This window comes from Apodemus sylvaticus, chromosome 5 (assembly GCF_947179515.1).
Source record: "Apodemus sylvaticus chromosome 5, mApoSyl1.1, whole genome shotgun sequence".
NCBI classification, from domain to species: Eukaryota; Metazoa; Chordata; class Mammalia; order Rodentia; family Muridae; genus Apodemus; species Apodemus sylvaticus.
The window spans coordinates 11,696,665-11,719,152 of record NC_067476.1 but is presented as its reverse complement, the minus strand read 5'-3'; the positions used below and the strand labels follow the sequence as shown (position 1 = coordinate 11,719,152).

Genomic DNA, 22,488 nt, shown 5'->3' with positions numbered 1-22,488 from the left:
CTTGGGCTGTCATATAAAGCCAAGAATCACCCTGACCTATGGCTTGCGGCTCTCAAGTGCCACCGCACCAACATATGTGGTGACAGAGATTGTGCTGGATATGTCAACTTGACACAAGCTAAAGTCATCTGAGAGGAGGGAGCCTTGATTATTAAAATGCTTCCATAAAATCTGGTTGTAGATCAGGTGGTGGAGGTGCAGGCCTTTAATCCCTGTAACGAGGGAGGCAGCGGCAGGAGGATCTCTGTGAGTGCCAGGCCTGTTTGGTCTACAGAATAAGCAAGTTCTGTGACCGAGAGGGCTGCACAGAGAAACCTTGTCTCCAAAAAAACAAAAACAAACAAAACACATTGGGGAGGTAGGCAAGCCTGTAGGAGCTTTTGTTAATTAGTGATTGATGGGGGGGGAGCACAGTCCATTGTGGGTGGTGTCCGCCTCTGGTGGTCTTGGGTTCTATAAGAAAGCAGGCTGAGCAAGACACGAGGAGCAAGCCAGTAAGCAGCACCCCTTCATGGCCTCTGCACCAGCTCCTGCCTCCAGGTTCCTGCCCTGGCTGAGTTCCTGTCCTGACTCCCTTCAGTGATGAACCTCCATGCACAAGTGTGAGCTGAATAAATCCGCTCCTCCTCACACTGCTTTTTGGTCACGGGTTTCACTGCAGCAATAGAAACCCAAATTAAGGCAGGGCTCAAATCCAGGGCTTCCTGAGTGCTAGGCACTCTGCCTGCTAGGCCAGCACACTGCCTACTGATCTATATACCTAGCTCACGCACTCACTTTATTCCTTTTTATTTCATTTCCTGTTTTTTTTTTCCTGTTTTGTTTTGAGACAGGGTTTCATTCTTGTAGTCCAGACTGACCTCAAACTCATAGCAATCCCCCAGCCTCAGCTGCTTCCATACTGGGACCACAGGATGTACCACACTCCTTACACTCCTCAGCCCAGATGTTTGTGCCCTGTTGGCACCTACCTTTTCGGGTGCACATCTCCAGGGACTCTGTCCTCTTCTGTGTCTACTGTGAGGTCCTCGAGTTTCCTCATAGGGTCCACTTCTACTGCTGAAGGGGCGGTGTCCTCCAGCCGGGCTTCAGTTCCCTTCTCTGCCTCCCTGGCTGCCTCTAAGTCTGGTGGCTCTGGCAGCCTTCGAGAAAGCAGGTGGGACTCTCTGCTGACCTCCTGGGCCTTCTGAACAGCCTGTTGTTTGTGAGCCTTCTTGATGTTGGGGCGGGGCATGGTACCCATGTGGCTGTACATGTCACTGGAACGTGCATAGGCAGGAGGGCTCTTTGGGAGTGTCACCATGTCATCCTGTGTGGCTTCAAAGGTGTCAGGCTCTGGACAAGACCGGATACTAGCAGAGGCTGAAGACCGTCTCAGAGAAAAGGACCGAGGGAGATTGGAAAGGCTCCCGAGGCCCTTGAACTTGAAGAACTCTGGAAAGAGAGGAGGAGAGGAAAAGAATTTAATCACAGTGTCAGCAGGAATGGAAAAATGTAAAATCCCCATGGGTCTGCATGGCAAAGGTACAAAGGTTCAGGACACACCAGGGGTGGCTTCTCACTGTTTTCTTTTCTTTCTATACGTTTTTTAGTCTTTTGTTTTGGTTTTGGTTTTGGTTTTTCGAGACAAGGTTTCTCTGTATAGCCCTAGCTGTCCTGGAACTCACTCTGTAGACTAGGCTGGCCTTGAACTCAGAAATCTGCCTGCCTCTGCCTCCCAAGTGTTGGGATTAAAGGCATGTGCCACCACTACCTGGCTAAGATTTATTTTTATATATATGCATGAATACACAGTCACTATCTTCAGACACACCAAAAAAGAGCATCCAGTCCCATTACAGATGGTTGTGAGCCACCATGTAGTTGCTGGGAATTGAACTCAGGACCTCTGGAAGTGCAATCAGTGCTCTTAACCACTGAGCCATCTCTCTAGCCCCTAAGTTGTTTTTTTTAATTCTTAATTATGTGTATGTATGTGAGAGCGGGGTACATGCATCAGGAGGGTGGGTACCCTTGGAAGCCAGCAGAGGGCATCAAATCACCTGGAGCTGGAGTTACAGGTTGTGAGCTGCTCAGAGTGGGCGCTGGGAAAGGACTCATCTTCTATTAGAGGAGCAAAGGCTCTCTGCCGCTGAGCCATCACCCCACACCCCCTACTCATTCCTAAGCTCCCAGAAGTGCGACCAGGCAGCTCTGCAGTCACAGTGCTGAACTCAAGCCCCTCTTCCACATTCTAGCTGTGTGACCTTGGGCAAGTCATTAGATGTCTCTGAGCTCCTTCACCCACATCAGTAACACCAGGATCCTCCTGATAAGCAGCAAGAGAAAAATATAAAAATAAAGGGCTAGGGAGATGAGTCCGAAAATGCCAGATACACAAGCATGACAACCTGAGTTCGAATCCCTAGAATCCACCTAGAAGCTGGGGCGTGGTGGCACATGCCTTTAGTCTCAGCGCTCATGAAGCAGACACAGGTAGATTTCTGCATAGTGAATCCCACAGCAAGAATTCCATACAGAGGCCCAGACTCAAAAATAAAAATAAAGGGGGGCTGGAGAGATGGCTCAGCGGTTAAGAGCACTGACTGCTCTTCCAGGGATTCTGAGTTCAAATCCCAACAACCACATGGTGGCTCACAACCATCTGTAATGAGATCTGACGCCCTTTTCTGGAGTGTCTGAAGACAGCTACAGTGTACTTATGCATAATAAATCTTAAAAAAATAAAATAAAATAAACAAGAAAACAAAAACCCCAATAACAAAAAGAGACAGGAGCTGGAGGTGTGATTCAGCAGGTAAGATGACTGGGGTTCAGATCTCAGCACCCTCATTAGGTCAATCACATCCAGCTCCAAAGCATCCAATGTTCTGACCTCTGTGAACACCCTCTCACACACACACACATCTGCATGTATACGCACGTGCACGCGCGTGTACACACACACACACACACACACACACACACAAATCTTTACAAAATAAAAGGCTGAAGGCTGGAGAGGTGGCTCAGTAGTTAAGAGGACGGGTGCTCTTCCAAGGACCCAGATTCCCTTGGAAGCCCTCATGGTGGCTTACAACCATCTGTAACTTTGCTTCCAGGGGATCAAGCGCCCTCTTCTGGCTCTGGCATCCATGGGGATTGTCTGTACACACGTGGTGTACAGACAAATATGAGGACAGATAGACCTAACTTGTTTTTGAGACAGGGTCTTCCCACACATCCCTGGTTGTCCTGGAAAGCATGACATAGACCAGGCTAGCTTCGAACTCACAGAGATCAACCTGCCTCTTTGTAGTTCTGGGATTACAGGTGTGTATCACCATGCTCATCATGTATGTATCTACAAATGTATGTATGTATGTATGTATGTATGTATGTATGTATGTATGTATGTATGATAGATTTCCCTACATATCCTTGGCTGTTCTGGAACTCACTCTGTAGACCAGGCTGGCCTCAAATTCACCGAGATCTACCTGCCTCTTCCTCCCAAGCGAACTACCCCCAGCGAGTTTTTTTTTTTTTTCAGCCAATAGCAAGAGGATTTATTGTACACAAGTTACACTCGGCCACAAGAGAGAACAGAACTAGTCCAGAATGCCACAGGTCCAGGGCAGAGGACTGTGGGACTGTTGTGGTTGTAAGAAAGGCAGCCATTTTCCCAGGCTATCTTGGTGAGGTGATGTTCCAGGTCTACTGAGGCTTATTACCGACAGCGGCATATAGTCCAACAACTTGTTCCGGTGTCCTGGCCTTCAGCATCCCTTACTTCCACTCCTGCAGGCTTCGTGGGCGCACAGGCCGGTTTGCTCGGACCTCTGCCTCCTCTTTCTGCTCTTGTGCCTGTGCATTAGCCTCTTCCGCCACTTCGCTCTCAAGGTGCAGGAGTTTCAAGGAAGATGGCGCTAAGCAGACTGAGCAATGTGTTTTTTAAAAATACAAATTTTAAAGAAATCTGTTTTAAAGTAAGATGGCAAGGGATCAAAGGAGATACCTGATGTTGTACCCGAACATATCCACGCATACATGCATGAACATAAACATGAAAATGTTGTAAATAACATGCTTCATGTGCTGTCTGCTATATAAAATATCCTCAAAAGGAGGTATGGAAAGGAAGATGACAATGATGGCCAAAAAAAAAGCCTCCCACTTGTCAAACAGTGTGAATTCTTAGAATATGCAAACATCCTCTTTCCTTATAAGGAAATTGATATTCAGAGGGGTGAAATGGATGGTCTGAGCTCCCACAGCTTACCCCAGAGCCTAGATGTGTGTGTGTGTGTGTGTGTGTGTGTGAGAGAGAGAGAGAGAGAGAGAGAGTGCATACGGTGTTTGTGTATGGAGTGTGTATAAGTGTATGAGTGAATTTGGTATATGTATGTGAGTGTGTGTAGTGTGTGAGAGTGTGTGTGAGTGTGTATGGTGTGTGTGTGAGAGTGTGTGTGGTATCTGAGCATATTTGGTATGTGTGTGTGTGTATGTGTGTGGTCTGTGTATATCTGTGTGTGTGATATGTGAGTGTGTGTGTGCATGGTGTTTGTGTGACTATGTATGGTGTGTGTGTAAGTGTGTGGTATTTGCATGTTATGGGTATGTGTGTGGGGTATGTGGGAGTGTGTATAGTGTGTGTATATGGAGTGTGTGTGTAAATGTATGAGTGTGTGTGGTATGTGTATGTGAGTGGTGTGTGTGTGTGTTATGAGTAAGTATGTATGCTGTGTCTGTGAGAGTGTGTGGTATGTAAGTGTGTGAATGTGTATTGTATGTATATGTGTTTGTGTGTGGTGTGAATGTATATGTTGTGTATGAGTGTGTATGGTATGTATGTGAATGTGTATAGTGTGTGTGTGAATATGTATGGTATATATGTGGTGTGTGTGTGTGTGTGTGTGTGTTTGTGTGTAAAGAGTAGTGCCCAAGGCAATCTCTGGCATTGGGGTTGAACCGAGGTGGATGAAGCTGCCTGCCTGAGGATTGGGGCCTCGTCTGTGGGTGTTTCTCTCCCTGTGGGCTGAACCAGTGAGCAAGCGTTACAAACCCCTGTGATACCATCTTCCAGCAGGGACGGAAGTGCATCTATTCGCTCCCTCCGCCCTGCACCCCTAGGGCTGTGGGACTGTCCCATAGGCCTCCAGATGACTCAAGTAAAAGGAGAAAACACTGGCCTCCTCTACATCCTCAGGTGCCCACACCCCTGATGGACAGACTCTGAAGGCCAGAGAGGGGAAGGGGTCTGCCTACTGCCCCACAGCAGACCCTCGCTGATCCTGGGTAGAAGCACAGGGCTCTGCACTTCAGGATGCCTCCCCGCCTGGTCCCATCCTGGACAGTGCTGGTCCCATTCAATCCCCCTGGTCCCATCCTGGACAGTGCAGGCTACTGCCCTTCTAGACAGGTTGCCCTCTGATCTCTGTCTAGAGATCTCCCTGTAGCACAGGGTCACTGACTGCCTCCTTTCTCAATGCTACAGGTTTTGTTTGCTTACTTTGTATATTTGTATGAGACAGTACCTCAATCTGACCTGGTTTGTTCTGCTCATGAGCTTCCTGCTTCTGACTTCTGAGTGCTGGGATTAAGATGTATGTATCTCCATTTACACAGAGAGAGAGAGGGAGAGAGAGAGTGCTGGAAGGTCAGAGGAATCAGAGACAGAACTTTGGAAGCCAAAATGGATTGACAGGGAGAAAGAAATCGCAGCGGGTAGGTGTAGCTCACCCAAGAACCTGGTACTAGTCTCTCCCAATCTCACTGCTAGTCAGAACACACCACAGCATCCACGGTCCCCACATCTATTCGCTGCCTAGAGATCTCCCTGAGATCTGGTGTGGAGTTGGGTTCCGGACAACATAGGGTTCCTCCATGCACAGCCTCTCGGTCAGAGAGAAACCAGGATGATACAGATGGAAGGCTGAGGGGCTGGCTGTGGTAAGAGGGAAGCAGAGGTCAGGCAGGGAGAGGGAAAGACAGACAGAGACAGAGACACCGGGCTACAGCATGCGCAGACAGTAGCACTGACAAAGATGGGCAGAAAGAGAAAGAAGCAGCAGTGAGAAGCAGACGCAGAGAGGCCGAGCTGGACAGAGGGACGGTGGCTGGTCTGTACTCACTGAACTTTCTGCCTGTTTTCTTGGGCATCTCTGTCATCTTGGCAAGTTGCGCAAAGCCCTGGTCGGCTAGCATGTGGCTGGTCCAGACTCTAGGCACCAGGGCTGCCGGGCCTCCCCCGCTCCCCTTCCCCTTTCTCTTGCCCTCTCACTGGCTTCCTCTGTGTATTTTTAAACTAGCGAAACTCCCACAGCCCCACCCTCCCACCCTCTCCACAGGGGGCGGGGGCTGGGGCCTCCCCGGTCCAGCCCCTGAGGGCCTCCTCAGCCAGCAGCAGGGGCAGGGGGCACGCCACAAACCCATGGGACCTGGATGGCCTGAGGAGAAAACCACAGGCTTTGGGAACAGAGCCCACTAGGCTGGGGGCCGCTGGGGACCTGCCAACAGCTGTCAGGGGCCTGGTGCACAGGATGAGAAGTCGAGGGAGGCAGACCCGTGTTTAGGGCAGTTTATTCTAAGCCTGGGTACCCAGGAGATGGAGTGGCAGTAATAAAGATGAGAATGTTGTGGGTAGGCCTGTGGGCTTGGACCTCTCCGGCCCAAATTCAACTTTTGATTGGCTGCTTTGTCACTGTGTGATTGCGGACAGGAAGATTCACCTGCCCAAGCCTTGGTTTCCTTTGGGTGAGCAGGATGTGTTGACTTCTCAGTGGTCAGAACACCGGACAGAGCCAGGTATAAAGTCAGTACCTGCTTAGCCAGGATGGTCCTTGTCTAAGTCAGCAGAGGCATGTGAGGACAGGTCTTCTACATTCTTTGGGCAGAGATAGGGAAACTGAGGCACAGCGGTGCAAGGGGATTTCCCCAGGTCACAGAGAGAGTTGGTGGCACACACTTGGTTGCAAGTTGTCTTTCCAGTAATATACAAATATACAGGTTGGTGCTCTGCAAACACAAACATGTGTGTGTGTGTGTGTGTGTGTGTGTGTGTGTGTATGTGTGTTCTGTGTCCACACAGACCAAGTATAAGGAAATGAAACCTTCATGCACCTGTACTTGGGGGAGGGGCGGGCTGTCAGTAGCAGTTGCTGGGTCTGGAGGGCCACAGGTCAAATCTAGTTCTGAATGTGGCCACCGCTGTAGCTGCAGTGACCAAATCTCTACAAAAGGGACAGCACAAAACACAGAGCCACCTCCCAAGACTCTGTTTCTCTTGGTCTTCCTTTCCTTCTTTTGTGCTTAGGATGTGATGCTGGTTTACTCCCTTGCTAAGCAAGTTCACTCCCACTGAGCCACACCCCCAGCAGCCCAGAGTGGACACTTTTTTGTTTTGAGATAAAAATCTGACGTAGCCCAGGCTGACCTCCAATTTTGAGATCTTCCTGCCTCAGCCTCCATGTACCGGGTTACACCTGTGCAGCAGACAGGCCACCCGGTCCCATAGCTGGTGGTCTGGTCTGTGGGAGATGCAGTGCAGGACACATGGGTCCTGTCCTGTATCCTCCATTAAAGTCTTGTCCCCAAAGCCAAGTCACTTGGATACTGCTGCTCTGACAGCAGAACCCTGGAAGCTGATTTCCAGGCCCGCCGCACCCCAGCCTTCTGTCAAGAGTGATGTTGGCGGGAGACCAGTCAGACTGATTCAATGTGGTGAAGATGGCCCCAAGGGCCTGAGAGAGAAAGAGACCCAGTCCTGTCAGGTTATGGCAGCGGGGTCCTGCTTCTGTAGGCCTGCAAGGACCGTTGCTCAATGGTCAAGGGGGAAGTTAGTTACTTTTCTGTGACAAAACACCATGACCAAGGCAAGTTATAAATATTTATTGGAACATGTGATTCCGGAGCAGACTCCTGGGGTGGTGTACCTCTTCTCCCCTCTATTGTCAGAAGATAGGGAGGAGGAGCCTGTAGCCCGCAAAGAGCTGAGGTTCTTCCCAGGGAAAGGCAGAGCGTAGACCCCTGGCTTCTCTCCTAAGAGACAGTTACCATGTGAACTGGACAGACGTCCTAGGCTGTGGTATCAGCTGACCAGACCAGTGCTGGCTTCCAGGCCAGATCAGCTCCCCAACTGCTGTGTACTATGTTTCTCTGGGCCTCGGTTTTCTTATCTATGAAATGGGAATGACCATAATCCCTGCTTCATGGGAGAAGTGTCTGGTTGGCACACTGTGGCCCTCAGCAAGTCCTGGCTCTGGGGCTGAAGAGTGGTCACATGGGCAAGGAGCACAATGGGCCAGGCCAGGCCAGGCCAGGTCGGCTGTGGTGGGCGGGCAGCAGCGGCAGCAGGCAGGCCCATGCTGTGAGACCTAGGAAGCTGAGTCTCCGAGAGTCTGTTACTATGGCACAGACGCCTCGCTGCCTCGCCTCATCAGGGCGGGCCTTGCCGTTGGCCCAGGCGCCGGGAGAGTTGCTGGTGTCCGCGGGAGAATGAATGGTGCTCAGTGTGGTGAGGGCGCTGTGATCTGAGCCCCCTTTGTGCTGCTTCAAGTGGCCGTTGGAAGTGTGGTCGGGCAGACCTGCTGGCTCGTGGCTGTCCTGCAGTCCCTCCACAGCTGGTCCTGGAGGTCCACCCCGTCAGCCCGTGGCTGCAGCCCTGACCTCGAGCTTTCCCTCCTCCAGAGTAAGAACTTTTCCCTAGGCTTGACCTGAGCTCCAGGCCACATGTTCCCCTCTCTAGTCCCTTAGTCTTTTGATTCTAGTCCTTCCAGTGCAGGATAGACCATATGCCATCCCGCTCCCTCAAAAAAGATAGACAGAGACAGACAGACAGGCAGAGAGGAGGCGGGGAGAAGAAAAAAGTTAAGAATAGAAAAGGGGAAAAAAAACTGGTCTGTGGTAGCACACTCCTTTAATCCCAGCACACAGAAAACAGAGGTATGAGGATCTCTGTGAGTTCGAGGCCAGCCTGGTCCACAGAGTGAGTTCCAGGACTGCCAGGGCTACACTGAGAAACCCTGTCTCAGAAAAGCAAAACAAAGCAAAACAAAAACAAATACCCAAAATCAACAAAAGAAAAGGCAGTGTAGCAGAGAGCCAGGTCCCGCCCTAGCTCCTCAGTTCTTTGGCTGTGTGGCTCTAGCCCGGCTACTGAGCCGGCCCTTCTTCCGTTACCTGGAACCAGTCATAGCCGGCTCCTAAGGGACAGTAACACTTAGGGAGATGATGTGTGTCGACACAGGGCCAGGCAGCAGCAGCCAGACCAACAGGAGCAGCATGTCCATGGTTGGATGGGGGCCCTGGTGTTACAAACCGTTCTCTGTTCCGTATCCCCGGCGAGTGAGCATGCCCACAGCTAACAGCTCGCATGTCCATTTCAGTTCCCCTCCACAGACCCTACCTAACCCTATCCAGGCTCAGGAGAGGAAAGCAGGGGCCAGGTATCTATAGCATCTCTCCAGGCCACCGAGGCACCTCTTATGAAAGAAAGCATTGAAGTCTAAGCCTGCTTACAGTTTCAGAATGATAGTTCATTAACATCATAGAGGGAAACATGGCAGGACCAAGGCGGCATGCTGGCACTACAGCAGTAAGAGAGCTGCAAACTGAGCTGTAGGTAGCAGACAGAGACTGGGCCTGGTTTGGGCTTTTCACCCCACAGCCGGGCTGGTGAGATGGCTCAGTGGTTAAGGGCACTGACTGCTCTTCTGATGGTCCTGAGTTCAATACCTAGCAACCACATGGTGTCTCACAACCATCTGTAATGGGATCTGATGCCCTCTCCTGGTGTGTCTGAGGACATCTATCGTGTACTTACATGTAACAATAAAAAAAAAAAAAATTAAAAAAAAAAAAAGAAGAAACCTCAAAGCCTGCCCCGAGAGACACACTTCCTCTAACAAGGCCACACCCATTTCAATAAGGTGGCAGATCCTAAGCCTTCTAATTCTTTCAAACAGTTCCACTCTCTGGTGATTAAGCATTCAAATATATGCAGGCCATTTTCCCCAAGGCGGGGCTTCTCAGTGCCGCACTTGCTTTTCTGAAACTAGCTCTGCAGACCAGGCTCACCTTGAACTCACAGAGATCTGAAATGGAAGCTTAAGGGTTCTTTGGAAAGGCACAAGCCTTTAATTTCAACATTCTGGAAACTGAGGCAAGGAGATCTTTGTGAGTTCAAGGCCTAGAAAAGCTATAGGCTTTTTTTTATTATTTTATGCTTTGAGACAGGTTCTTGTTACATAGCACTGGCTGACCTGAAATTCACTGGGTAGACCAGCCTGGCCTCAAACTCACAGAGATTCACCTGACTCCCCCTGAGTGCTGGGATTAAATGTGTGTGCCAAGCTGGGCGGTGGTGGTGCACGCCTTTAATCCTAGCCCTTGGGAGGCAGAGGCAGGGGGATTTCTGAGTTTGAGGCCAGCCTGTTCTACAGAGTGAGTTCCAGGACAGCCAGAGCTATACAGAGAAACCCTGTCTCTAGAAACAAAAACAAAAAAAATGTGTGTGCCAGACCTGGCTTTATTTTTTCGTATTTTAGACAAGGTCTCACTGAGACTCTACAAGCCTTGGACTTACCCTTTAGCCCAGACAAGGCCTGAACTTTGAACTTTCCTGTTTCAGTTTCTTTAGTAGCTGGGATTCTAGTTATCTGCCACCAGACCCGGCTTTCTTAGCTGCTAAGTCTGCCTGGAGGGGTGTCATCAGGCAGGTGGTGACAGAGGCTAGGTCACATGCTGGGCTTTGGTGGTTTCAGCAATCCACAGGAAGCAGGCATCATCTGCAGCCAACAAAGCGGTGCCAAAGTGGATTCGAAATGGCTAATTTCTCTCAGGTTCCCTCCTGGATTTATCAGTGGTGGAGAACCTGGACTTGAGAACTGGGCAACCTTCCAAAGCCTCCAGATCACCACTGCTTCCCTGTAGAGGGCTGAGGGCCCATGACTCGGAGGGGAAGTGACTGCAAGATGTCAGGGCTCTTGTTGGGGGCAGAGGTGACAACATCACAGGAAACCCTGCTAAAGCCTCTCTGCCCACAGGATGTGACTTAGGGAGGGCTCGTGAGAAACAGGCACCAGCTACAGCCTAAAAATCTGACAGTAGCATCCACATAAGCCCTGCAAAGACCCAGGTCGTCAGTGCTACTGTGACCTGCCACATGTCCCACGAGCACAAGGCAGGGGAAACCATTCCCAGGTTTTGTCATGGTTTCATGCTGAGCCCAGACTGGAAGGGGCCTTGACATAGGCCTGTTGGGGTTTTATGCCAAACTTACTGGCTGTGTGACCATGGCCAGCCATCTTACCCGAGTGTCAGGGACCTAATGTACAGTGGAGGTTAGAGCAGTGCCCCCTGTGAGACTGGCGATAGAAATAACTCAAGTTCAGGGCTCAGTGTAGGACTAAGCCTCATTCTATCATTGTAATGAATGCAGTTACTCTCTCCTCCTTTCCCCTGCTCCCCTCCCCCACTTCTTGTTTCAGATAAGCTGTGTATCCACGGAGGTAGGCTCTGGGTCACTCCCTGTCATACGGCTTGATCTCCTAAAGCCCTGGCTCTATGGATGGTCTTGAAATATCTTCCTGGCCCTTCTCACAGCAGGTGCTCTGGGACACCGTGGTCACAGAAACGTTTCTCCTTCCAAGAACTTTCAAGCCCATACCGTGTGGGATGAAGCCCGGGAGCACTGCTGGACACAGTGATACCCAGAGCTGAAGCAAGAGAGATGCCTGGAGTTCAAGAGCCAGCCTCGACTACCGAGCGAGCACCACATCGGCCAGGACCTGTCTCCATCAAACAAGAGGTGGAAGCGAATGGGTCGGCTTCCTGCAGCTGACCCTGGAGAGCCGGGTGGCAACTCAGAAGACAAGCGGACTGGGAAACTGAAACAGAAGGCTACTTGCAGGGCCGCAGCCCAGAAGGTAAACACTGGGAAGGTCGGCCAGATCACACTCGAGACAGAGGAAGACGTAACAGACTTCAGACTCCTCTCTGTCTCTGTGTTGTTTTTCCTGGCTGTCCTGGAGCTCGCTCTGTAGATCAGGGTGGCCTCGAACTCAGAGATCCACCTACCTGCCTCTGCCAAGTGCGGGGATTAAAGGCTATCACAGCCCGGCTCACGCCCATTTCAAAAGCACACAGGAGTGCCGGTTCAGTATTAACAATTTTTGGGACGATTGGACAGACCAGCTTTGGCGCAGCTGTCTGAAGGAACGTAGTAGATCTACCCTTGCCTTCCTGACAACACAGGATCCAGGGTTTAGGCCTGAGCGTTGCTCGCTCGCCGCCCACAGTGTTGCCGCGCCCCCTGGCGGCCGTCAGTTGCCATGTCAACGGCGGGTGGCTGAGACGACGGAGGCGGCAGCGGGGGCAGTTCTCTCTTCCCCGGGCCTCAGGCCGCTCCCTCCGCACCTCCTGCCTTCGCTTCACCGGGAGCACACTCCCGGCCCTGGAAGAAGGGCCATTCTGGTGGCAGCTGGCATTAGGGGGGTAAACTGAGGCACGCAGCAGGACGCCGCAGGCAGGTGTCTAGTGCGGAGCCCCACCTCCAAAGGCAGAGGAGGGGCTGCGATCAGTGACGCGCCGAGGGCGGACGCTGGACTGGGAGCGGGAGGGCGGGAGGCGGCAGCGGCAGGTGCGGCCGCGGAGGGTGGGAGGAGGAGGGAGGGGGCGGGCGGAGGGGGAGGGGAGGCCAAGACGGGCACCTCCCCCTTTATAACGCGCCCCCTCCCGGGCTCTCGGGCCGCCTCCTCGTCTGCTCTTCCTATCTCTCCCCCTTGCCCGGCCGCCCCGGGCCGGGCTTGGCCAGGGAGCCTCCGCCCCCAGGCCTTCCCCACCCCCCCACCCGCCGCCCCGCGCAGCCCGGCGGAGGCGGCGCCGTTCGAGGAGGAGGAGCAGGGCACTGCGGCTGGCCCCGGATCGGAGCCAGAGCGGCAGCAGCTTCGGCAGCAGCACGGCCCGGGCCAATGCAGCGGGACGCACCGCCGCGAGCCCCAGCCCCAGCGCCACGGCTCCCTGCGCCCCCGATCGGGGCCGCCAGCAGCACTGGCGGCGGCGGTGGAGGCGGGGGCAGTGGCGGCGGCGGAGGCTCCTCTGTAGCTCCAGCTCCCCCTGGCCTCCCGGGAACTACAAGTCCCAGGGGGCCTGGCGGCGGGAGGAGACCGGAAGAGGCGGGCTCGGCACCTCGAGGCCGGAAGTGGCCTTGGAGGCGGAAGTGGCGCGGCCGCGGAGGGGCCTGGAGTGTGGCGGGACCGGGAACGGCGGGAGCTGCGGCTGGGGGCGGCGGCGGAGCGCTGGAGGCGGCCATGGCTAAGCAGTACGACTCAGTGGAATGCCCGTTTTGCGATGAGGTCACCAAGTACGAGAAACTTGCCAAGATCGGCCAAGGCACATTCGGGTAAGATTAGGCCGCGTGGGACCGGGAGCCCAGGACCTGCACTTTCCAGAGCCGGCGTCCGATCGCTCAGGGCCCAGGCCGAGATGGTCCGGAAGCTTCTATTTCCTTGGTTGTTGCCTGGTCTTGCTAGGCCGTGCCGCAGACGCTCCCGGCCTAACCGAGCCGACTGGCGGGGAGGAGCCTGAGGCCTGTGATGGGGGTTGGGTAGGGTTGCTGAGAGGAACTCAGAATGTGAGCGGACACCTCTGGGGGAGGAGTAGGAGTAAGAACAGAGGCTGGGAGAAGGACGGAAAACACGTGGTGTACAAGAACCGGGGCCGCACCCCACCGTGTGTCTGCTGCTCCTCTTCGCGTGGGGGAGGGGCGGTCCCTGCAGAAATGGCTGATGGGTCCCTTGGGTCTTTCTCTGTGCCTGCAGGGAGGTATTTAAAGCCAAGCACCGTCAGACGGGCCAGAAGGTGGCTCTGAAGAAAGTATTGATGGAGAATGAGAAGGAGGGGGTGAGTATGTAGACCGCTGGGCAGAGCTGCTCGCTCGTGCGGGTTTCCACACTGCTGCTGAGAAAGGGTTTTGTGCTGAGATTCCACCTAGAATTTCTCGGTTTTCTATGTAATAAGAAATCTGGCTTTCCACTTAGACTTTTAAGTTTTAGTATTAAGTTTGGTGGGAGCAGAGTGGAGGTGCCTACGCTTTTTGCATGAAGTGCACGCGGACTTTAGAAGTTGGGTCTTTGTAAACTTTCAGTTCAGCTTAGCGTTTAATTATGTTTTGTATGAAGAGACAATTTTTGCACAGACGGTTTAAAAGGCAGCTAGGCTTAGAGTGATGGTCTGAAGCATGGTGCTCCGATCTTTGCAAGGAGAAAACTGCCTTATTTTGGGTCTATGGGTGGTTTTTTTTTTTTTCTTCTGGCATGTCTGTATAGCATGCTTGTCCAGTACCTGACTACCTGTGGAGGCCAGAAAGGTACCTTGGGTCATTTGGGACAAGAGCTAAAAAGGTCCACCATGTGAGTGCTGGGAATTGAATCTGGGTCCTCTGGAAGAACAGCCAGTGTTATGGTGTTATGTGTGTTTCCCTGAAACAGGGACTCTATACAAGTTTTGTTTGTTTGATACAAAATCTCTCTGTAGCCCCAACTGTCCTGAAACTCACTGTTTGGGTCCAGGCTGTTCTGAGACTCAGAGGGTCAACTGCTTGTGCCTCCTGAGTGCTGGAAAAAATAGCCTGGACCACCGCCCCGGCCATAGCCCTTAACCATTCAGCATTCAATCTCCAGTCCTGGAGAATTTCGTGATCTTAACCCACAAGTGTCAGTGCCAAAGAGTTTATCCCTATTTGGGTTGTCTAAAGTAAGTTCCCAGCCCGCCTTAGAGAGTTATGATTAAATTCCAGTATTCTCAAGGCTGAGGAAAAGAGATGCTTCACAAAGAAGTCCAGGCCAGCATTGTCTAGATGGTGAAATCTAGCAGCTCCTTGAGATACGTGTGGGTGTGCGCTTACGTTATGTTTTGCAAAGACTGGTTGCAGATAAAAATATATATGTGTATATCCCTACTTTTGAAGCAGGAGCCCAACTAACCAGGCTGGCCTTGAACTTGGACAGTTCTCTCTTTGATTCCTAAAACTGGGACTGGATTCCAGACCAGAACTGTCACACAGAAGCGATGCTCTCACCTGCCTTTCGACCTCTGTCCACAGACCACAGACACACACACACTTAGCAGTTCCTCGCTCTATTGTGCTCTCAGTCTTGACCACTTCCTCTTTCTCCCCCCCTAGTTCCCCATCACAGCCTTGCGGGAAATCAAGATTCTACAGCTCCTGAAACATGAGAATGTGGTCAACCTAATTGAGATTTGTCGAACCAAAGGTATGCTGCTTGGCTTTTGGGAGAAAATAAAGCTAAGGCTTTGCTTGCACTCCTAAGGTAGACATGATTAAACTTCCTCCTCCTGACTCAGACTTAGCACACAGCTTCCCGATGATTTAGTTTGGTTTTTTGATTTGAGACAAGATTTCTCTGTATAGCCCTTGCTGTCCTGGACTTTGTGTCATAGACCAGGCTGGCCTCACACTCTGAGATCCACCTGCCTCTGCCTCCCGAGTGCCGGGGTTAAAGGTGTGCACGACTCCCAACCGCCCAGCTTCTCTGGTCTTTCTTCTTGAGTTGGGTGTCTGTGGGTTGGGGGCCGGGAGTTGGCTGTGGAAATGAGGCGGGTGCAGGTTTGATTTATTTTTTCTCCCCGCCCACTCTGCCCCAGCATCACCATATAATCGCTGCAAGGGCAGCATCTATCTGGTGTTTGACTTCTGTGAGCACGACCTTGCTGGGCTGCTGAGCAACGTTCTAGTCAAGTTCACGCTGTCTGAGATCAAGAGGGTGATGCAGATGCTGCTGAATGGCCTCTACTACATCCACAGGAACAAGGTGGGGCCTGCCAGGCTCGCCGCTGGGCTCCTTCGCTCCTAACTGCTACGTGGGTGGGGCTCCAGGATACAGTGAGACCTGACTGAGCTTTCGTGTGTCCCCCCTGCAGATCCTGCACAGGGACATGAAGGCTGCCAATGTGCTCATTACCCGGGATGGGGTCCTAAAGCTGGCAGATTTCGGGCTGGCCCGTGCCTTCAGCCTAGCTAAGAATAGCCAGCCCAACCGATACACCAACCGCGTGGTGACACTGTGGTACCGGCCTCCGGAGCTGCTGCTCGGTGAGGACTCCCGAGCGGGCAGAGGGGGGCAGGGGCCGGGTACCTACCTGGCCACAGCCCCCATTGCCGGGGGCCTCTTGAGCCATCAGCCCCGGGACATGGAGTCTCAGGAGGTCCTTGGGCTTAAGGGGCGCTCCCGGTACCCTCTTCTCCTCAGGAGAGCGGGACTACGGCCCGCCCATTGACCTGTGGGGTGCTGGGTGCATCATGGCAGAGATGTGGACGCGCAGCCCCATCATGCAGGGCAACACAGAGCAGCACCAGCTTGCTCTCATCAGCCAGCTCTGCGGCTCCATCACTCCAGAGGTGCGTCAGCAAACTGGGCCTGCCTTCCTAGGAGGCAGGGATCAGGTCCCCTCCGGTGGTGGGGAGGGCTCCTTTCTGGAGAGGAAGCTGATTGGTGGAGGCCGTAGGCTTGCTGTTCAGTCTTACGGGTGGGTGGTTACCACTCTGAAGCCTCTTGGCTTCACGGGCTCTCTGTTGCTGTGACGGTGCCTGAGGAAAACAGAAGGGCCAAGATTTGCTTTCATTCACAAACTTCAGCCTGTGGTTATTTAGCCTTTGCTTTGGTGCAGAGGTGTTGCTAAGTGTCATGGCCGTCTCCACTGGAGAGGAGGTGTGGTCATGGCAGGAAGGGAGCAGGAGAGCTGGGCCCAGTGTGTAACTGGCCCAGTAACACCAGAGGCTCCAGCACGCACTCAGCATGCCTTTTCCCTTTGCATGGGGCCCCCTCCTCCCACAAGTTTCTGCCACCCCCCCCCAGTAGCGCCACCAGCTGGAGACCAAGAGTCAACACAAGCTTCTAGAGGCAGTTCCGTGGGTTGTTTTGTTTCATTGGTTGTTTGTGTATAAGATAGGAACATGCCTGAATGGGCTGGCACATTTACCCCAGTTGACTTGAGGAAGGTGTCCAGGCAGTAGGAGTGTGCCACATCTGGCGACTGTTGCTTTCAACGTGAAGACATTCTCTTTGGGATGGAGGGGAGCTCAGGGGACCTCTGGGGGAAATGTTTTAGAAATTCAACCCCCTAGCGTCTTCGCATTCTTCCTCCAACTCCTTTCTCTCCTTCACACCTCTCAGGTGTGGCCAAATGTAGACAAGTACGAGCTGTTTGAAAAGCTGGAACTGGTCAAGGGGCAGAAGCGGAAGGTGAAGGACCGGCTGAAGGCCTATGTCCGCGACCCCTATGCGCTGGACCTCATTGACAAGCTGTTGGTGCTGGACCCCGCGCAGCGGATTGACAGTGACGATGCCCTCAACCACGACTTCTTCTGGTCGGACCCCATGCCCTCGGACCTCAAGGGCATGCTGTCTACTCACTTGACGTCTATGTTTGAGTACCTGGCACCGCCACGGCGGAAGGGCAGCCAGATCACCCAGCAGTCTACCAACCAGAGCCGAAATCCCGCCACTACCAACCAGACGGAATTTGAGCGAGTCTTCTGAGGCTGGCACTGGCCGCTGCTGTTCTTGGTTAGGGTGCAATGCTTCCTTTGCTCTGGAACTTGCATGGAACATGTGACATGATGGGACGTTTGAGATTTTCTCCTCCAGTACATTTAACTGCACACCCTGGCACTGGGAACGGCTGCCTGAGTGGGCCGGGTGCACCGTTGGCTGCGAGCCCTGGGGCTGTCCTGCTGGCCCCTCTGGAGGGCTCAACATGGATACGAAGTGAGGTGGGAGAGGCTCACCCACTGTGACTTTCTCAGAACTCCTTACATGATGGGAGGAAGGAACAGGTCCCTCACCGTCCCCGGCCCTTCTTCTGGATGAGAATTTGAGGGACAGAGGCACCTCCAAAGTGGGCTACTTTTGGTCCAGACCTCAGGAGCGTGGGGCTGGTGTGAACTCTTGGTTCCTTTAAAAGGAGAATTTCTGTTTTGTTCAGTTTAGAGACATTCCTGGATGCAGTTTGATTGGTTAAATTAAAAGTTGGTCATTTTTTTCCAGTAAACGGCTGCGTTTCCTGTGTTCAGACCTTCCCTCAGCTCTCCTGCAGTAGAAGCTAGGGTTGGTCAGCCAGGACGCTGTCAGCCTGCTTCTTTACCACCCAGCGCTCTGTAGATGTTCGGGCTTTGCCCTCCCCTCCTTCCGGGTACTTTCTACTGCTCTCCTCACCCCAGAAGGCATGTCCACAGTGTCCTGTGCTTAGAGTTGGGAAGTCTGCTGTAAGCCTCAGTGAGCTGTGGGCCCGGGCTGCTCTGGCTCTTAAGTCCTCAGACTGGACTCAAGCAGAATGCTGCAGACTTCAGGTCCACGGGGACCAGTGTAGCTTGTAGCTCCAGGACAGAAGTGACCAGGGTCAGAGGTGGCTGTAGCCTGGGTCAGGGTGAGGAGGGCAGGAGGGCAGGGCAGTGTGGAGAAGGGATCATCATGGACAGGGTGGGGCCCTCAGAGCACTAACCTAGGTGACAGATTCCCCAAGCGTTTCGGGGAGTTTAGTAACATCACAGAGCTGGCTGGAAAGAACAGTTCTAGTCCAGTAGCTCTGGGAGCCGGATGTCCAGGATAGGCGGCAGTGGGCGGAGATGCTTCCCGCTGGCGCTCTCTGGAACGGGCCGTCTTCAGGTCTCCAGGTCTGGGAGCTGATACAAGACCTGGCCTGTATCTTTTCTGTTTTCTTTTTCTTTACATGCTTATACTCTGTATTCCTGGTACCCAGGGAGGCCAGAAGAGGGATGATTCCCCTGGAGTTGGAGTTAAGAGATGGTGGGGAGCTGCTGCCATGTACGTGCTGGGAATTGAACCCGGGTCCTTTGGATCTGCAGCTTTTAACCACTCAGCCGTCTCTCAGCCTTTATTTTGAGACAGCTGCCCTGTAGCCTAGGATGTCCGGAACTGCGGATCCCCTGCTTCCTCCTGTAGGGGGCTGGGATTACAGGTGTGCACCACCAGTTACACAGCAATCTTGATTCTGGAAAACAGCCCTCAGCATCTTCTTTATGTATCTATGAGGACATCCGATGTTGGGTTTATGGCCCAGGTTAGCCCTATCTTAATTAGGTCTGCAGAGACTTGCTGTGAGGCCACATTCCGAGGGCACGATTAGGACATCATTCACCCGCGTATAACTAGGAGTTAGAACAGTCTTTGTGGCTACCGGCAGGTTTCAAATGGTCAGTGACTGGAAGACAAACTAATAGAGCTGTTCTGTTTCAGAATATCTTCCCTGAAGTATTCAAGGAGTTCAACCCTTTGCTAGAGATTGGACAAGAGCTGGGTAAGTGCACTACGACTGAGCAGTGCCAAGTCTCAGGGTTTGTATTCCCCCGACTTCCTCAGCCGCTTCCTGGAAGTCACTGTGTGTAATAATTTATTGTTGGATTCCATCCTCACCACAGCCCACATGACGTTCTCCAATTTGCCATTTTCCTGTTGTGTTTCATGGCTGGGAACTCAGGCTCTAGTAGGTTCTATTAAAAGTGAAGGGCTGGCCAGGCGGTGGTGGTGCACGCCTTTAATCCCAGCACTTGGGAGGCAGAGGCAGGTGGATTTCTGAGTTCAAGGCCAGCCTGGTCTACAGAGTGAGTTCTAGGACAGCCAGGGCTACACAGAGAAACCCTGTCTCGAAAAACCAAAAAAAGAAAAAGCGAAGGGCTGGGAGCAGGTCCAGTCAATAAAGGGCTTGCTGTCCAAGCGCGAGGACCTGAGCACAGCGGCTCCTTCTGAGCACTAAGGCGGTGAGGGGGTCTGGCTTTCTGGCCAGCTAGTCAGGCTGGTCAGGAATTTCCAGGCTCAGCGTGGGACCCTGTCTCAAAAAAAAAAAACAGTTGAAGACACCTGTCAACCTCTGGTTTCCTCAGACATGAACATACACACAAGCATGTATGTGGACATTTACATTCATTACAAAGTCATAGCCTCAAAATGCAGAATGAACCGTGCCCAGAGAAGCTGAGGACACCTGGTAGGCGTGGAAACAGGCCTCAGGCTGCTGAGGCTGGAGCAGGCATAGTGGCCAGCGCCAGCCACACCTCTGAACTTAGTGCAAGGAGGTGGCTCTGACCTTCCATGCCTCCTGTTTCCCAATGGATGTTTTTACCCATGTGATAAGCCACATGGCCAGCCTAAAACTCTGGAGCTGGACTGCTGAGATGGCGCTGTGATGACAGTGCCCGGGTGCTGAACCATACGGTGGAAGAAGAGGGCTGGTGGCTGCAGGTTGCCCCTGACCACGTGAGCTCTGTGGTGCTTGCATGCATTCCAACACGCGCGTATGTGTGTACATGCGCACACATGCACATATGAATTTAAGGTTTTTGTAAAGATCCCTGAAGCTACTGACTCCCAGCTTCCCTTCCTCCCCCTAGGAAGGAGCTGGGCTTCCTTGGTATCCAGCCCCGATGCCCCACTGTAACACGGGCCTTGTTCCCAAGCTCCTAGACAGTGTCACCCCTGTGTGCCAGTCTGATGCAAATTAGACTGAGAAACACGAGAGAAGGCCTGGACTCATTTTCTTGACATCATCTCATCTGCAGCCAAGGACTGTCATGAGTCCTGACTCTCTTTGATCTATCGATCAGGTAAAACAAGGCCTCTTCTCATGGCAAGCTTGAACTGGAGGTCACCATGGGAAGGTCACCTCCTTCCCACGCTGCCCCTGTGTTTCTTTGTCTTGCTCCATTCATGCCAGGTAGGAAGAGGGCCAGATGGGTCCAACTGTGAGGGGAGGTGGGCTGTGACAAGGAGGGCTAGACCAGGCCAAGGAGAGTCTGTCTCCCCTGGGCAGCAAGGCCAACCCAGGGCTTGGACATCTCCCAGACAGCCCTGCCTCCTGCCACCCTCCAACCCCCACTGCTGACCTTTACCCTCCATCTAGTTGTTATTTAACTCACAAGGGGGTGCAGCTAGCTGGCCTTATAGTGGGGGTACGAGCTAGGACTGGCCAGGAAAGTTACTGGACTGTGCTCAGGATGGAGATGGGAACCTATCAGGTAAACGCTCCCCCGGTATAGAGGGTGAGAGCGGCCTGGGGACCCCCGCGGTCCTGCTCCCGCTGGGCAGAGCTGGCTCAGCAGGAGGCTCTGGTACTTGAGAGTCACTTGTGCCCTACCCACTAGGGAGCCAAGTGATGAAGGTAGCCAGGTGCCTGCCTGTGTCCTGGCCTGTGGCTGAGAAGCTCCTGTGGGAAGCAGCCATGGAGTGGAAGGGCCCAGCAGACAGTGTTTGCGAAGCTGAGGCTGCCTCCTTTCAGGTAGGAGATCCTCGGACCTCAGGGTGGCTTGTCTTGCTTTCTTGCAGGTAAATGGGCCTCTAGGCTCATGGATAGTAGACACCGCAGGCTCTAGAGAAAAGGCCATGTGACAGGAGCTCTCTCCTGGGCGGGTGACATTAGGAACCCTACTCTCCACTCTATTGGGACTTCCCCAGAAGCCCTGCCCACTGTATTACTAGGTGATCTGGGGTCTCAGAAGCAGGCTAGTGTCTCCTGTGTTTTACAGGAGGCAGGTGAGACGCCCAGCTCGAGGCCAGATCCCCATGATTGCATCTCCTAACAGCATGCTTGCAGCAGGTGGGACAGGAGTCAGGTAGGAGCCTGGGGCAGAGCCTGGGTTAACACCCTGTCAACCACTAAGCCACAGTGCTTTAGGCCCTGGTGTCTTTCCTGGGAAATGGGGCTCAGAGCACAACCTTTCTCAGAAGCAGTCGTAAGGGTTAAATGAGACAGGACAGGTGCGTTCCTCCCAGAGCAGGGCTGTGTCTAGAAAGGACTTGCTGCTGGGACTGGAGGATGTCTGGAGCTCAAGTGATTGCTTCCCTACCATGTGCTATAAAGCCAGGTGTGGCACATGCCCGCAACCAAAATGCTCAGGACATGGAGGTGGAACATCCAAAGTTCAAGGTCATCTCCATCTAATCTATGTGATCTTGTCTCAAACACAGCAAAAGCACTTTGCTATTATTTAGGGAAACAACGTACAGATCATAGCTATAGCCAGGTGGTGGTGGCACACACCTTTACTCTCAATACTCAGGAGGCAGAGGCAGGCGGATCTCTTAGTTCGACGCCAGCCTGGTCTACAGAGTGAGTTCTAGGACAGCCAGGGCTACACAGAGAAACGCTGTCTCGAGAAACTAAAATCTGGGGAATGGCTTCAGTCAGTACGCTTACTGCTCTTGCAGAACAAGATTTGGTTTGCTGCACCCACATCAGGCAGCTCCAAATCTGTGACTCGTGTTCCGTAGGGCTTGTGATGCCCTCGCCTGGCCTCCAGTGACACTGTGTGAACATGACTGTTGCACATACAACATATGTTGTACACACAGATACACACAAATGTAAATAACTCAAACTAGCATGGCAGAGCGTGCCTTTGATCTCAGCAGTCAGGAGGTGTGGCAACCTGGGCTCATAAGGTGATCCAATCTCAAAAGAGAGGACACAACAACA

At 52.9% G+C, this 22,488-nt stretch overlaps 2 protein-coding genes across 3 annotated transcripts in view; one reads left to right on the top strand and one right to left on the bottom strand.

Moving 5' to 3' along the window:
• Positions 1-6,266, bottom strand: part of Sh2d3c (SH2 domain containing 3C) — a 36,888-nt gene extending 30,622 nt beyond the window's left edge. For both annotated transcript variants that reach the window (XM_052182202.1, XM_052182203.1), the window contains exons 1-2: positions 6,114-6,266; positions 972-1,434 (exon numbers count right to left, since the gene is read on the bottom strand). In XM_052182202.1, the coding sequence (XP_052038162.1) occupies positions 972-1,434; positions 6,114-6,186 (536 nt within the window). In that variant the 5' untranslated portion in view covers positions 6,187-6,266. The remainder of the gene's footprint in view (positions 1-971; positions 1,435-6,113) is intronic.
• Positions 6,267-12,689: 6,423 nt separating this feature from the next.
• Cdk9 (cyclin dependent kinase 9) lies at positions 12,690-18,051 on the top strand. The gene is made up of 7 exons (XM_052182207.1): positions 12,690-13,381; positions 13,800-13,881; positions 15,164-15,254; positions 15,646-15,812; positions 15,922-16,093; positions 16,251-16,399; positions 17,175-18,051. Exons 1-7 carry the CDS (start codon positions 12,951-12,953, stop codon positions 17,538-17,540), a joined length of 1,458 nt encoding a protein of 485 aa, XP_052038167.1. The 5' UTR covers positions 12,690-12,950; the 3' UTR covers positions 17,541-18,051.
• Positions 18,052-22,488: the final 4,437 nt, after the last annotated feature.